The sequence below is a fragment of the Mustelus asterias genome, chromosome 15 (genome assembly GCF_964213995.1).
Source record: "Mustelus asterias chromosome 15, sMusAst1.hap1.1, whole genome shotgun sequence".
Classification (NCBI taxonomy): Eukaryota; Metazoa; Chordata; class Chondrichthyes; order Carcharhiniformes; family Triakidae; genus Mustelus; species Mustelus asterias.
In genome coordinates this window covers 85,380,631-85,397,624 of record NC_135815.1, presented here as the reverse complement: position 1 = coordinate 85,397,624, position 16,994 = coordinate 85,380,631, and the positions used below count along the sequence as shown (strand labels likewise).

The window sequence follows — 16,994 nt, the reverse complement described above, 5'->3', positions numbered from 1 at the left end:
GTTCCTCAAACAGAAAATCTGACGCCTTTGGCATACTTTACAATCTACACTATTTCTATCGTGTGTCAGTTGTGGCTCCATTAGATGCACTCGCCTCCGAGTCAGAAGGTTCAGGTCCTACTTCAACACAAGAATCTAGGCTGATATTCCAAAACAGGGAGTGCTGCACAGTCAGAGGCATCCTCTTTCAAATGAAAAGTTAAACTGAGGCCCCATCTGCTCTCAGATGGGAGCGATCCTATGTCACTAAAAGAGAAGCTGGGGAGTTATCCTCCGTGCCATAAATCAAATTATAAAGACCGATCCAACAGTAACTGTGGAGAGAGAGAACCTAAAGCAGATCATCTAGTCATTTTTCTCATGAGTGTTTGCATTCCCTGCATTACAGCAGTGATTGCATTTCACAAAGTGCCTGAGTTTTCCAAAGAGGAGTCATTTTGGACTCAAGACATTAACTCAGATGCTGCCAGACCTGCCAAGCATTTTTCCAGCATTTTCTGCTTTTATTTCAGATTGCCAGCATCCACAGTATTTTGCTCTTATTTCAAATTGGCTGTAAAGCGCTTTAGGACATCACAAAGTCATGAAATACAATATGTAAAAGCAAGTCCTTTTAAACGGAAACTTATTTATCAAGGTCAACCTTAATTTTCTTGGGTAGATCAATACTCACTTAAGACAGGGCACATTATCGCGGAGACCATCTGATGAGCTGCTGCTTGTAGAGGGATGCGACTGAGAGTTTGCAGTCTGAGAGTTTGGCCCCTGGCATGATGTCACCAACGATGGCACTTGTTCAGTGTCCGGTGATTCCAGATCATTTATTTCGTAATGCAATCGTATTTCGAGCATCTGAACAGGAGAGAGAATAAAGGGTGCTAAACTATTGCACAGTAGTCATCTACTCATTCAATGTCCAGCAACCTAAACAGTACTTTGACTTGACTGAAGCAAACAAGATGATAATCAATATGCAGTTCATTCTATCAGTCAAACAGTTCTAAAGTGCAGTGCTGCGAAACACTGAATGATTAAGTCATTTTAGTTACATCACAATGTCATACAGCTTTTAGCATCATGAAGAAAAGTAACTAATTGTTACTTGTTAGCACTGCAATGGAGCACGATTTAAGTCAAGAACAGCAGAGTTCACAATGAGTTCTAAACTCATGTGACGTGAACAAAGACACCAGGCGTATACATTACAACACCTTGGGCTCACATCGCTTGTGGACTTTGACCCAGGAAGCTTGAATGCCTAAACCCGAGCCTCAGCTGCTGAAGGTATTATGTCAGCTCCTGATGATAATTACCACGTTAGCTGACAGTCCCGCCAAACACTTCAGGGTAACTATATATTACGTTGATGCTCTGGGGCTCATTTCGATAGGTGTCACTAATACATCTTGGTGCAATTTTCAATGCCATTTAATTTTAATAAAGTTAAGAATGGTATTGATAAGGGTAAATAAGCCAAAATCTTTTTCACTGGCAGGTAGGACCAGAGCAGCAGATAATGATAACAGGCACAGAGACCAGGTGTGAGAAGAATTTATGTTCTGCAGCAAGTTTATGATCTGAAATGTATAGTCTGAAAGGTTAGTAACTTCTAAAATGGAATTGAGTGTATACTTGAAAAAGCTAAAAACTGTTGAGCTTTGGGGAAGGAACAGGGGAGTGGGTTCAATTGGTCAGCTCTTTAAGAGTAAGAATGGTGGACTAAACTCTATCCTGTATGATACTATGAAATATCTCAAAACTTCATGATCAAGACTACTGCCAGGTTACCAGCTGACGTGCTAATTGTACCATAGATGCCGGAGTATAAGTTGACCTATGAAGCCTCAAAAAACGTATTGGAAAACAGGGGTCAACTGCCCTCCAGGCAGGGGTGCTGGCAACTGCCTTTTAGAAATGTGACTGGCATCCAATGCAGAGTGGACATGTCTTAAAACTCCCACACATCTTCGCAACGCAGCCTGTATTGCTGACTTGATCCCTTGCACCCAGTTATAAGATACTGGGAAGTAAAACATGCATTTATGAGGTGAACAATTGAGACCGACTGCAAAGGCAAGTATAGCATATTGTGCTTGAAAAAGTGTGTGGGAGTATGGGGGCTAGTGGTTGCCAACCTATACACCAAGCATATGCAAAAGAATGAGTTGCGGGGTTGGCAAAATTGGGTTGTCTTCTACATTACAATCTACTTTAGATATAATCAACTATTACATCAGTAAGGATTCAATATCTACATCTTAACTGTTGGTCATACCTGGATAGTCTCTGTTGTCACTTCCTGTCTGCTGAATTTGTAAACTATTACATGTGCTGATACTCCTGCCACACACAACATTCTGCTTTCAGGACACCATGTGATGATCTGAATGGCATATGGGTCTTCATCCACAATGTCTGTGTTTGGTTTTTCCTCTTTATTCCGAGATTTTTCAAATACCTTGGATGTCTTCATCTTGTACAAAACTTGTAACGTTACTAACAAGTAAGGAAAATAAAAATGTGGAAAATAAGAACATGTAACAGATCTGTCCAAATTAAAAGCAACTTAATGCATATTCAATATTGAGCACTTGCATCAAGACAGACTACAATATTCTTGGTCCTAGAAACACCATAACTGATCAGCCAGTAAATATTAAGAAACCAACTTCTCTGAGATATGCTCAAATTTTAATTTAAAAAAAATTCTGAAGTATTCCTTATGATCGGCTCCTGTGCAGGAATAACTAGCTGTGGAATGACAGCCAGACAAATTAAACTACTTTCACTTTTGAAGAAACATCAGATCTCAAGAACAATCAATTTTTGTATGTCAGCATAAAACTGTGAAAGGGAAACTGTTCAAACTAAATGGTTCACTGTTCAAACTAAATGGTCCTCCATATATGATGAACAAGGATGTAAAACCATGAGGGCTTTTTCCAAGAACTATTTTATTGACATATTCCACAGTTACTGCCCCTCTGCACATTCCAAATAATGGTTTGGTGTCCTATATGTGGAGGGCTTTCCCCAATAACTAGAAACTAAACCTTTCAACTGAACTTGGTTGAAGGCTAAGGAGAAGAATTGGAATGGGGAGGTCTATTACATCTTTGGCAGGTAATTCACTTTATTTCTTCTCCCTGTCTAAACGTTAAATATTAAGAATAACTTCATTCCAGCAATTAAACCCAAATCATTTTACAGAATGTTTATTTTGGAGTCAGAAATAGTATGATGAAGCCAAAGTAAGTTGCTTTCCTCAAATTATTTAAGTCAGGTCCTATTCAGAATTTTATTGCTTTCATTGATTCTGCTCCCTTGCATAGTGCACTTGGTATAAGGAAAAAATGTAGTTGGAAGTGATGGTTGGTTGTTCTGAGGTAAAAAAAAAATGCCCAGTCGAAGTCAGATTTTGCAGACAGACCGAGGCCCTGACATTAAAACTTTGAAAGACACAACGAATAAGCAAATGTAATCACAGCATTGTCAAATATATGTTTGAATTTGGTCTGATGAAAGCATATTACAGATATTAGAAATGTCAGTTACTGAGAAAAAAGTATGGCAAATTAATTTCTTCCCCAAGAGCATTTTGAATAATTTGATAATCAACAAACTATATATTGGGAATTCCCATCATGAGACTACCCACATGTTTGACCTAATTTAACAGAAGATAATCTGGCTTGCCTGCATAGAGGGGGAAAGACAAGCTCACAAAATGTAACATCATAACTTTAGTCTAATTCTATAAATACAGTCGTCGTATCAACTCCCTGCAATGATGTCCATGAGGAAAGTGTTTTAAGATATGGTAATAATTTGTCCCTCGGAGAAGAATACTTCATTTCGGTTTTTGAAGGAATTTAACTAACTTACTGGCTGAAGCATCCCAGAACTTCAATGATCCATCTGCATGCCTAAAGGCGGCAAAAGAAAAATACGTTTTAATATTTTGTCCACTTGCATTTTCAGTGTTTGAAAAGTATATTGGCACTTATACAAGAAGATTAGTTTTAGTATGCCTATCTATCTTACTTTTATGCAAAAGATTTTTCGAACCAATTGAGCAAGCCTTATCCAAAAGAGGGAGCAAATCTCATTTCACATTGGAAAGTTAAGAACGAGTTAAACCAAGCTGGTCATGCTATCAGCTTGTTCGGTCCTTGGTGTTTTAAAATACTTTTCCAATTTTATTTGTGCTTAGAATGCGGATACTGTTGACAAGGTCACATTTAATGTCCATCACTAGATGCCCTGAAATTGTGATGAGCCCAGTCCTTGTGCTAATGGTGCTTCTACAATGTTGTTAGGAAAGGGATCCTAGAATATTGATCCAGCCATATAACTCCTTATAACCTGTTAGGTGAACCCTGCTTCTCCAAAGAAACAAAACCCAACTGCTTTAACATTTTCTAGTTACTTTCCTGCTTAGGTGGAACTATCTTGCTCCCAGTTTCTTCTCATGATCAAAGTTTGCCTCCTTGGAATTAGCTACAGAATTGTACACACAAGACATTGGAGCAGAATTAGGCCACTCAGCCCATCAAGTCTGCTCTGCCATTCAATCATGGCTGATATTTTTCTCAGCCCCATTCTCCTGCCTTTTCCCCATAACCGTGATCCCCTTATTAATCAAGAACCTATTTATCTCTGTCTTAAAGACAGTGATGACATGGCCTCCACAGCGTTCTGCGGCAAGGAGTTCCACAGATTCACCACTCTCTGGCTGAAGAAATTCCTCCTCATCTCTGTTTTAAAGGATTATCCCTTTAGCCTGAGGTTGTGATCTCTGGTTCTAGTTTTTCCTACTAGTGGAAACATCCTCTCCACGTCCACTCTATTCAGGCCTCGCAATATCCTGTAAGTTTCAATCAGATCCTCCCTCGTCCTTCTAAACTCCAACAAGTATAGAACCAGAGTCCTCAACCGTTCCTCATACCACAAGCTCTTCATTCCAGGGGTCATTCTCGTCAACCTCCTCTGGAACTTCTCCAAGGCCAGCACATCCTTCCTTAGATACGGGGCCCAAAACTGATCACAATATTCCAAATGGGGTCTGACCAGAGCCTTATACAGCCCCAGAAGTACATCCCAGCTCTTTATTCTAGCCCTCTTGACACGAATGCTAACATTGCATTTGCCTTCCTAACTGCCGACTGAACCTGCACATTAACCTTAAGAGAATCTTGAACAATGACTCCCAAGTCCCTTTGTGTTTCTGATTTCCTAAGCATTTTCCCATTTAGAAAATAGTCTGTGCCTCCATTCCTCCTTCCGAAGTGCATAACCTCACACTTTTCCACATTGCATTCCATCTACCACTTCTTTGCCCACTCTCCTAACCTGTCCAAGTCCTTCTGCAGCACCCCTGCTTCCTCAATACTACCTGTCCCTCTACATATCTTTGTATCATTTGCAAACTCAGCATCAATGCCTTCAGTTCCTTCCTCCTTCTGTCAATTCCCTGCATATTCTTGGAAACAAATAAGGACATCTCAAAGTCTGCTTCTCCAAAGAAACAAAACCCAACTGCTTTAACATTTTCTAGTTACTTTCCTGCTTAGGTGGAACTATCTTGCTCTCAGTTTCTTCTCATGATCAAAGTTTGCCTCCTTGGGATTAGCTACAGAATTGTACACACAAGGATTCCACCCACCACAGCCTTGTAATTTCTGCACTCCAAACCTGTTAACAGTCCTATACAACCCTCAATTTTTAACCTATGTCTAATTCTTAATATTTATTCATTTTCAATTTAATTCCTCAGATGCCTATCCAGTTGTATGAATGAGCTACAGTCTACTCATTAGTGCCAAAAAAAATCTAACCTTATCTCAATTAGTTTCACTATTATGTAGTTTAGAAACAACAGGGATTTCAGCTTCACTCAAAAATCTTTCCTACTTCGATAGTGCACCACTTAAATTCTCTGCATTTCCGATTTTAAAATCTGTTTCTCACCAATCCCATGTCCTAACCTGAATTTGTGGGGTTTTTATTTTAATTAGAATCATCCATGCAATTCTGGAAAGAATAAATACTTATCAACTAGACAATAGTGTCATCTTCACCAATTTCTTAATCTTACTCTTAAAATTGATTCTGCTCTTTGTCTTGCTACTGAAGTTAGGCTAACAGACCTGTATTTGCCTGGGGCAGACTTGTTGCTTTCAGAATATACATCCTACCTTTAAGTATACATGTGGAAGTGACCACCACCTACAGCTCTAACCCCCTCCCTAATTGCTTCTGTTCTTATACTGAACAAACATTTTGCTTCAAATCTCTTGCAAACACCTTTGTTGGTTTCCACAAGAAACATATCTGTGATGGAAAGACACACAACCTCCTAGCCCTTACATGTTTCTGATATGTAGATGATATGGTTGCAGATATCTGAATGCACAGATGCATGCAAGAACTTCTTTACACACTTCAATGGGCTCCATCCTGCGCTGAAATTCACCTTTAAACTAGTGCAGTCAAATAAGCTCCTTTTTCTCAATGTGCTAGTTCTTAAGTTGAGAAATCTGTCAATGGGTTTTCTACTATTGTTTACCACAAGCCTACCTTTACTGGTCAATATACACAAGGATTCCTACAGTTCCATGCACTATAAGATTGGCCTCAACGACGACCTCAAATATGGCCTGAGCCACTTGCTCATCATGCAAGCTTGATGCTGAAACAGGGTGCAAAGCCATCCTGCAGGATAATGGCTACGCTGATCAGATCATTGCTCATTTATATCATGGAAATTCATGAATGGGCCCCAAGGCTGCCACTTTCAGTCCTGAAAAGTGTCCAGTCTGCCTCAGAATCCAGGAAGGGTATGGTGTCTCAAAACTCTGAGCAACAATAAAGCTAGTTGTTGCATGCTGTTACTATGCAGTAGCAACACTGAGTGGTAGGCTCCAATAAAAGGATGCTGCTGTCAAGCCAAACAGACGTTCTGCCTATCACACAAATGAGTAACATGGTCTATGAATTTCAGTGCCTTTGAGATGCTAGGTATGTAGGCCATATGTCCCAACAGGTGGAAAGTCATCTCAAACAGCATGATCCATTTGGATGTTCAGACATGTGCAGACCGCACCCAACTAGCCCGTGCTTGCAAAACTCAAGTAGCCAATATTAGATGTGATTCCACAATTGGACAATACTTGCTAAACAATTCTGATTGTACCAATTTAAGATTTTCAGTCGGGCCTGCAGTGTGGCTCATTTACACATGCTAAAAAACACATATATTCACTCCTAAGGGTCCTGCCCTTTCCAGACAGAAGGAGCATGTCCACGCATTATGCCTTTTCCAACTAAACAAATGCTGGTGGACTGCCATTCCCTGGTTCATTCCCCATGGCAATGCCTTGACCAGTTGACCTGCCTGCCTTGAGTTTGAAACAAAAGCTTGGCAGTTAACTGTTTTCTGCTGCATTCTAAATGGCAATGTCTCTATTTCCTCTTGGTTCATCTTGCATAGCTATCCTAATGAGTGCAAAACAAAGAACTTCAATTGTATGTCTCTTTTTTATCAGCAATTGTGAACTCAACAAAAACTACAAGACTGACAGATGATATTTCAAACAGCAACTCCAACACTGCAGCACTCACTTTGTACTGCATTGAAGCTGTTGCTTGAAATATGTGCTCATATCCTGAAGTGGGGCTTGAACACATGACTTTCAGACTCAAGAGGTGTAAATGCTACATGATCAGCCAGTTGTTGAGCAAAAGAAAGAATGGAGACAGGTATTAGCTAAAGAAAAGAGGGCGAGGTGAGCCAGTTAAGTTTATGATTATAGGGCTGACTAACAAAGAATTAAAAAGGCAAAAAGTAGAAATGGTCGGGTTTCAGAAGAGATAAAAATTCCTAACTTCCTCCCGTGTCCTTGCTCCTTTTCCTTATAGCCTGCAATTTGTTTTCCCTTCCTATTCCTATTTTAAATAGGAATCATCCATTTGCTTGCTTCAGGATTCACTTCTACCACCTCCATCTATATAGAATCCCTACAGTGCAGAAGGAGGCCATTCGGCCCACCGTGTCTGCACCAACCACAATCCCACCCAGGTTCTATCCCCGTAACCTCACATATTTACCCTGCTAATCCCCCTGACACTATGGCCATGCTAAATTGAACCATCAACCTGACCCGCACATCTTTGGACTGTGGGAAGAAACTGGAGCATCTGGAGGAAACCCACACAAACACGGGGAGAATGTGCAAACTCCACACAGACAGTGACCAGAGGCTAACTACTGTGCCACCCCTTTATTTTGATCAACAGACATTTTGCAGCACAATACAACTAAGCACATCCTTCAATCCTCTGAATCTTGTCTTAAAACTGGGAGAACAGAGGAAAAGTGCTTCACGCCAAGAAAAATGTCAATACACAAACTGTAAATTCACCCTTGGAAGTAAGGGTTCAAAATATATATTTCATCCATAAATAACTGGAAGAGAGAGAAATTTGCTGAATAGGGAAATTTGAGATAGAGCGGAATTTTAGGTAAAAATACAAATAACTACAAAATAAGTTTAGGGAAGAACAAACTTAGTTGCATCTCAAATGAACAAAGCAAAACAGTACTACAAATACACACAAAGCTATAATCTTTCATCATCAATAAGGCATGTAATCACCTTGTTTACCCATGGATTCATAAAGAATACCACAGACGATCTGCAATTCTTTCATTTCATGGTCCAACCTTTGTCATTGTCAAATGACATATCCCAAACTAACATAACATTACATTGGGATATCTGATCGTATACTTTATTCGCAATCACTCTTTCACGATTGAAGATGATGCATTTTGAACTTCGCTGGGTTCAATTCAGCTGCTAACGTTGTACAGATTCAGCAATTTTAAATTGTGTACATCAGCAAATGTAAGGAAAGTTAATTTGATAAACATTTATTTTTCAATGGACTAAGCACCAACAAACTAGAAATTTATTGATCGTACGTTGAGTTCAAGTAACATACAAATATATGCATCTGTTTCTTAAATATTAACAATGTGATTTGTACTTAAAGGACACAATTGTACTTAACAAGGCATATCTTGAATAAGAGAGGCAGAATGTTCCATACTTACCCTGTAATAATTATCTCTGGATAACTCTGAGTGCCTAAACCCCAATTACCTCCATTGATGGGCCATTCCTAGAAGATATAATAAAAATAAATGTAGACACCATAAGAGATTTCCTTTGCAATAGATGCTCTTACCACTAATCATGCTATCCAAAAATTCAGGTAAGCATTTAAGGCAGTCCTAGTGGGCAAGAAAACTACACTGCAACATGAACCTCTCACCAATAACTGTCTGTGACCCACTGCATAAACACTGCCTTCCCTGCCTTCAAACATAAGTTCAAATTTAAACATTGGACCCCCCCCCCCCCCACCCAAACGCGCGCGCGCACACCCCTCCCCCCCATGCGCGCGCACACCCCACCCCCCCCAACGCGCGCGCACCCCCCCCCCACGCGCGCGCGCACACCACCCCCCCCCCCACGCGCGCGCGCACCCCCCAACGCGCGCGCGCGCACACACCCCCCAACGCGCGCGCGCGCACACACCCCCCCCACGCGCGCGCACACCCCCCCCCCCCCACGCACGCGCACACCCCCCCCCCCGCGCGCGCGCGCACACACACCCCCCCCCCCACGCGCGCACACACCCCCCCCCACACGCGCGCACACACACACACACGCCCACGCGCGCGCACACACACACACACGCCCCCCCCACACACACACCCCCCCCGCGCGCGCGCGCACACACCCGCACACACATCCCCCCCACACACACACAACCCCCCCCACGCGCGCGCACCCCCCCCGCGCGCGCACCCCCCCCGCAAGCGCGCGCGCACACCCCCCACAAGCGCGCGCGCACACACACACCCCACAAGCGCGCGCGCACACACACACCCCACAAGCGCGCGCACACACACACCCCACAAGCGCGCACACACACACCCCCCACAAGCGCGCACACACACCCCCCACAAGCGCGCACACACACCCCCCACACACACACACCCCCACGCACACACACACCCCGCGCGCGCGCGCACACACACCCCCCCCCGCGCGCGCGCCCGCACACACACCCCCCACAAGCGCGCGCACACACACACCCCACAAGCGCGCGCACACACACACCCCCCCACACGCGCGCACGCACACACCCCCCCCACACGCGCGCACGCACACACACCCCCCCCACGCGTGCACACACACACACACACACACACACACCCCCACGCGCGCGCACCCCCCCCCCACACACACACCCAACACACACACCACACCACAGCTCCTTGTTTGCAAAAAAATGGCCAATTCCTCCACAATTAACTTTCCCTGTTATAGTTTGGCAGCTTCAGGGACATTCAAATTCTCTGCTTTCCTCTCCATCTTCAATTGGCACACAATTAAAACATTTGCAATTATGGTAGCAGGACTCGAGTCCCAAAATCTCAGTCAAAAAATGAAACTACACTGAAGACACCCGAAATATAAAACGTAAAAGTCTGCAGCTCAGGAGCCAATTCACCCCATTTGATGAGGTACAACATTGGAGATTTGTTGCAAAAATGAATGACACCAGCAGAAAAAGTAAATTTAAGTGCTGGAGGAACACTGATTGTCAATGTGTTAATGCTTCAAGGAAGTATAGCTGTTCCAGTTTTGCAGATATCAATGAAAATCTATGCATTGTTCAAACGCCACTTTTTTCTCTGAATGGAGACCATAAATAACTGGGTGTAAACACAGGATCCTATTTTAAGTCACGCAATTTAAAAGGTAATCTAATTTTAGAAACAAAACTTATGACAATGAAGAGAAGCTCTGAATACATGAAAATAGCAGGAGTATTAACCAATGTAGAGGTGTGTTTATTCATGTAAGCAACAGGATCAAAGAGGTCACACTGAGCAGAGACACACTACTCTCCAAGGGGAAATAAGTTAACGGTGTGGTGCACGATATGCTAAATAGCAAGGAAATTCTGTATAAACATTCGTGCGAGAGACTGAACATACAGAGGAAATACATAGGAGCACAAAAAAACTGCATGGCTTTTAAATTTTGAAAGACAAATCCAGCACCTTTTTGCTGTATCCTTGCCGCTTCTGCTTTGCCCCAACAGAATAAAGTGCAGGAATTAAATCAACAGGGCAGTCAGCAAAATACTCGCAACAGGTGACAGGTGATTCATGTATATCCAAGGGGTATGGGTTCTCAAATATAGGATAACTGGAAGACAAAAAAATAACATGCATTCAGAGTCCTAAAATAAGCAGTGGCAACAGACATTTCATTAAAAACTATGAAGTTAGTTTCCAACAAAGTTAGGACTTTTCATATAAATCCATTGACTTAAGTCATAAATCGGGCAAAGACTGTACACAGTAATTACGCCATAACATCCAGTTTTGATAAAAAGGAGCATATTGTCAAGGATTTTCCCATTGATGACAGTGTTGCCCATTGCTTTGCATTAATTATTCCTTCAACAAAACAAAAGTACTGTACCCTGTTCCATACCATTTCTGTTTAGTTTTAGTAAGAACAATAGATTCAAGATCACTTATCAGATAGCCACCTCAAAATATCCAGCTCCCAACTAAACAATGAGTAAGAACATGTTAAAATCAAAGAATAGTTACAGTGCAGAAGGAAGCCATTTGGCCCATCACATTTGTGCTGGTTCTCTGTAGGAACAATTCACCAAGTGCCACTCCCTACCTTTTCCTCATAGGCCTGCACATCACTGGCCTTTTCAGATAATGACCAATTTCCTTTTGAATGCCATGACTGAACTTGGCTTCGCCACACTCCTCAGACAGTGCATTTCTGATCTCAAACACTTGTTGTGTAAAACAAAAGGGTTATCATTGCTTCTTTTGCCAATTACCTTAATCCAGCGCCCTCTGGTTATCGATCCTTCCATCAATGTGAATGGTTTTGCCCCATCTATTCTGTTCAGACCCCTCAAGATTTTGAAAACCTCCATCAAATCTCTCAACCAAGGAGAACAGCCCCAGCTTCTCCAAACTGTCTAAATGACTAATATCCTGGAACCATTCTCGTGAATCTTTTCTGCATCCTCTTTAACATTTTCACCTAAAGCGTGGTGTCCAGAATTAAATGCAATACTCCAATTGAGGCTGAACCAATGTTTTATTTTTGGTACCCTATGCTCCTACTTATCATACCATATATTTTATTAACCACACACTCAATCTGTCCTGCCACCTTTAACAATTTGTGTACACATACATCCAAATCGCTCTGATCCTGCACCCACTTCAGAATTGCACCCGTTAATTTATAATGCGTCTCTGCGTTCTTCCGAGCAAAGTGAATTATTTCACACTTCTCTGCATTAAATTTCATCTGCCACGAACATATGTCCTTCTGAAATTCTACACTATCCTCCGCAATTCACAATGGTGCCACATTGTGCGTCATATTCACATTTTACAATTGTGCACTTTACACCAAGGTCTAAATCATTAATATACATCAGGAAGAGCAAGGATCCTCAAACACTGACCACCTTAGGGAACACCACGGATAAATGTTTCTTCAGTCCAACAAAAACTAACTGCTCACCACTCCTGTTTCCTGTCACTCAGTCAATTTTGTATCCATGTCGCTACTGCTCCTTTTATTCCATCAGTTCTAATTGCTCACATGTCTGTTGTATGGCACTGTATCAAGTGTCTTCTGGCACCCTATGTACACCACACCAATAGCGTTACCCTCATCAACCCTCTCTGCTACTTCATCAGAATATTCAAACAAATTAGTTAAACATGATTTTCCCTTAACAAATCCATGCTTTCCTTAATTAACTTGCATTTCTGCGAGAGACTATTAATTTTGTCCCGAATTACTTCTTCCAAAAGCTTCACAATCACCGACTCTAAACTGAATGACTTGTAGTTGCTGGGCTCATCTTTACAGTATTTTTTGAACAAGAGCGTGAGGTACAATTCTCCAGTCCTCTGCTCAAGACTACAGTCTAAGGAAGACTGGAAAGTTATGGCCAGTGCTCACTCAATTTCCACTCACTTCCCTCGGTAGAACAAAGAAAATTACAGCACAGGAACAGGCCCTTCAGCCCTCCAAACCTGCACCGACCATGCTGCCCGACTGAACTAAAACCCCCTACCCTTCCAGGGACCATATCCCTCTATTCCCATCCTATTCATGTATTTGTCCAGACGCCCCTTAAAAGTCACTATCGTATCTGCTTCCACTGCCTCCCCCGGCAGAGAATTCCAGACACCCACCACCCTGTGTAAAATACTTGCCTCGTACATCTCCTTTAAACCTTGCCCCTCGCACCTTAAACCTATGCCCCCTAGTAATTGACTCTTCCGCCCTGGGAAAAAGCTTCTGACTATCCACACTGTCCATGCCCCTCAATCTTGTAGACTTCTATCAGGTTGCCCCTCAACTTCCATCATTCCAGTGAGAACAAACCAAGTTTCTCCAACCTCTCCTCATAGCTAATGCCTTGTATAGCAAGCAACATCCTGGTAAATCTTTTCTGTACCCTCTCCAAAGCCTCCACATCCTTCTGGTAGTGTGGCGGCCAGAATTGAACACTATACTCCAAGTGCGGCCTAACTAAGCTTCTATAAAGCTGTAACATGACTTGCCAATTTTTAAACTCAATGCCCCGGCCGATGAAGGCAAGCATGCCATATGCCTTCTTGACTACCTTCTCCACCTGCGTTGCCACTTTGTGACCTGTGTACCTGTATACCCAGATCCATCTGCCTATCAATACTCTTCAGGGTTCTGCCATTTACTGTATATTTCCTATCTGTATTAGACCTTCCAAAATGCATTACCTCACATTTGTCTGGATTAAACTCTATCTGACATCTCTCCAACCAAGCCTCCAACCGATCTATATCCTGCTGTAATCTCTGATGGTCCTCATAGCTATCCGCAAATCCACCAACCTTTGTGTCATCCGCAAACTTACTAATCAAACCAGTTATATTTTCTTCCAAATCATTTATATATATTACGAACAGCAAAGTCCCAGCACTGATCCCTGAGGAACACCACTTGTCACAGCCCTCCACTCAGAAACACACCCTTCCACTGCTACCCTCTGTCTTCTATGACCGAGTAAGAAGTCTCACAACACCAGGTTAAAGTCCAACAGGTTTATTTGGTAGCAAACCCCACTAGCTAGTGGCGTTTGCTACCAAATAAACCTGTTGGACTTTAACCTGGTGTTGTGAGACTACTTACTGAGTTTACCCCAGTCCAACGCCGGCATCTCCACTTCTATGACCGAGCCAGTTCTGTATCCACAGAATCAGCCAAACTAATACCTTATCTTCATCAATTTTAAATCCTTCTCTTTCACCATGACTTGGGCAGCATCTTGTTCCTTGGTAAAGACAGATCCAAGTATTCATTCAGTATGTTAGCCATGCCCCCTGCCTTCATGTGTAAATTCCCTTTTAACCCCTGTAATTAGCCCCACTCCTCCTTTTACCATCCTATTGCTATTTATATGCTTATAGAAGACTTTTGGATTCCCTTTAATATTAGCTGGTCTCTTCTAATACTCTCCCTTTACTTCTCTTATTTGTTTTCACAATTTCCTCTAAACCTTCTTTATTCAGCCAATTCTCAATTCTATTATCCACCTGACATCCGTCATAAGCACACTTTTTCTACTTCATCTTGATCTCCATCTCTTTTGTTGCCCAGAAAATTCTGCATCAGTTTGCCCTACCTTTCCCCGAGTGGGACTATACCTCCACTCCACCCTTCTTTAAAGATAGCCCACTGTTCAGGTACAGTTGTGCCCACCAATCTTCTTGGTTCAAATTTATCCGAGTCAAATCCATTCTTATACCATCAAAATAGGGACGTGGGGATGCTTTCTGGCCATTCATGCCGGTAGGATCTTCTGGACCCGCTGACAGTGCACCACCCCCCCTGTGGGTTTCACAGCACTGAGGGGTGCATTTAATGGGAAACCCCGTTGACAATGGCAGGACCAGAAGATCCCCCTGCCAAGCCAGAGGGCAGCTTCCTCCTGCAACTGTTGGGTTGGCAAGTTGAGCAGTAAATCCTGCTTGGGCTTTCTGCCAATTGATTTTTCTTACTTTACATTGTTTCTTGACTTTTCCCATAGCCATCCTAAACCTTAAAATACAATATTCGCTAACTCCAATTGTTGCTCTACTGACACTTGATCCAACTCATTCAGAGGAACCAGGTTCAGCAATGCGTCCTTTCTCGTTGGACTGGAAACATACTGCTGTAGAAGGTTCTCCTGAATACACTCACCACTGCCTTTACACTACTATCCCAGTCACTATTTGGATAACTGAGTTACTCTCTCACTCCTCTTTAGTTTCCTGGCAAATTGATTCCTCTTCATTTTTCCCACTAGTCAGAGGCATATTGACTACACCAATGTAATTCCAACTTTTTGTTTCTTGGCTCTAGCCAAATAGGCTCTGTCCTGGATCCCTCTGGGACATCCTCTCCCTCCAGCACTGCCTTGCTCTCCTTCATCAGTACTGCCACCATCCTCCTTTCCTTCCTTCCCTTGCTGCACGAAAACTGACATCAAACTCGTTATGTCAATGGTCAAAGTGTGATATGCTCGACCAAGCCTGGGAAAATTCTTCAACCAAGGATAAAGTCAGCAACTGAAGTTTTGAATGTTATATTTTTGTTCAAAGCAACCTTAGGTGAGACAGAGAGTAAATGGTGTTGAGGGATCTGTTAGATATCTAAAGAGGAATATGCTAGCTCATGGCCTTTGATTGCTGGAAAGTATTCTGCATTTAACTTCTTTTTCTAAAAGATATCTCCTTGAAGTCCCCATTTCCTCAGGCCTTTAAGTTACCTCAGTCAGGCACCCCTTTTTGAGGAATAATGCTATTACTTATCAAAACATTTCCGCAAGTTAAAACAATGATCAGATATGGCAGGGAGAGATACCTCCTTTGATTGAATTTTATTTAAGCTGAACTGCTATTCTTTGACCCAGTTTATTGGTCATTATTGCAAATGTCAATTTCAGTACAATTCTTACCCATTTTGTCCAAGATCTACAACTACTAAGTCCTTCTCCAGAAGGACAACGACCGCATACGGCTCCTGAAAATCTGTAGAAATACAATAATAAATAAAACCTGTCAGAAATAGATGCATACAACAATTGGAAAAATGGCCTTCAGATAAATTAGGCCTGTGGAGTGCAATGCAATAGTTGGGAATTTTATTATTTTCTAATGCAGAGAAAAATCAAATTGCAATTCTGTAATTTTTCACTGAAAGCAGAAAAGAACGATCCACATCAACTTATCTCCCCAAATTTGAATAGCAATAAGTCATGTGACTGCAGAGGTCTGGAGAGTGTGGAATTAAGCCGCAGTGAGAACCACTGAGACTTAAACATTGACACTTCCATTTATATATTTTACTGTATTTTGAGTTTAATACTATTTTCAATGCCTTCATTTTATCCATTCAATACTGAGGAGTGTTTGAAATTGTGTATTTGGCTCATGAAGAAACTGTGAAAGGGAAAAATGGATGTGGATTTCAGCCCTAGAGTTGCAGCTGTACTTGCATTTCTTCCCACAGTTAATAATCTTGTGAAATAAGAGTTTGATTCTTGTGAAGGTATGTTGCTCGTGACAGATCCAGCTAACACAGTCTGTTTATTCCTTAAATGAGGCACAAAGGGGTGCAGGGAACCCTCTTTATGTATATAAAGTGTAATTAGAGGGCTACCCTGGATCCCTTGTGCAACCAGGGGTAGCAGGAAATGTCAGAAAATTGAGCTGAAGATCTCTGTTGGAGGAAAAATTGCTTGCTCTGAAGCAGAGATCATGTGCAGTTTCTTGGTCTTCCGCCCCAGAATATCACCACTCAAAGGACAGTACCGGGCAGTGAAGG

At 42.2% G+C, this 16,994-nt stretch overlaps 1 protein-coding gene across 8 annotated transcripts in view; it reads right to left on the bottom strand.

The window, feature by feature from the left end:
• The window catches only part of stxbp5a (syntaxin binding protein 5a (tomosyn)), a 182,721-nt gene that overhangs the window by 68,994 nt on the left and 96,733 nt on the right, over positions 1 to 16,994 (bottom strand). For all 8 annotated transcript variants that reach the window (XM_078230233.1, XM_078230236.1, XM_078230235.1 and 5 more), the window contains exons 11-16: positions 16,126 to 16,198; positions 11,144 to 11,291; positions 9,119 to 9,186; positions 3,886 to 3,926; positions 2,276 to 2,496; positions 674 to 852 (exon numbers count right to left, since the gene is read on the bottom strand). In XM_078230233.1, coding sequence (XP_078086359.1) covers positions 674 to 852; positions 2,276 to 2,496; positions 3,886 to 3,926; positions 9,119 to 9,186; positions 11,144 to 11,291; positions 16,126 to 16,198 — 730 coding nt within the window. The remainder of the gene's footprint in view (positions 1 to 673; positions 853 to 2,275; positions 2,497 to 3,885; positions 3,927 to 9,118; positions 9,187 to 11,143; positions 11,292 to 16,125; positions 16,199 to 16,994) is intronic.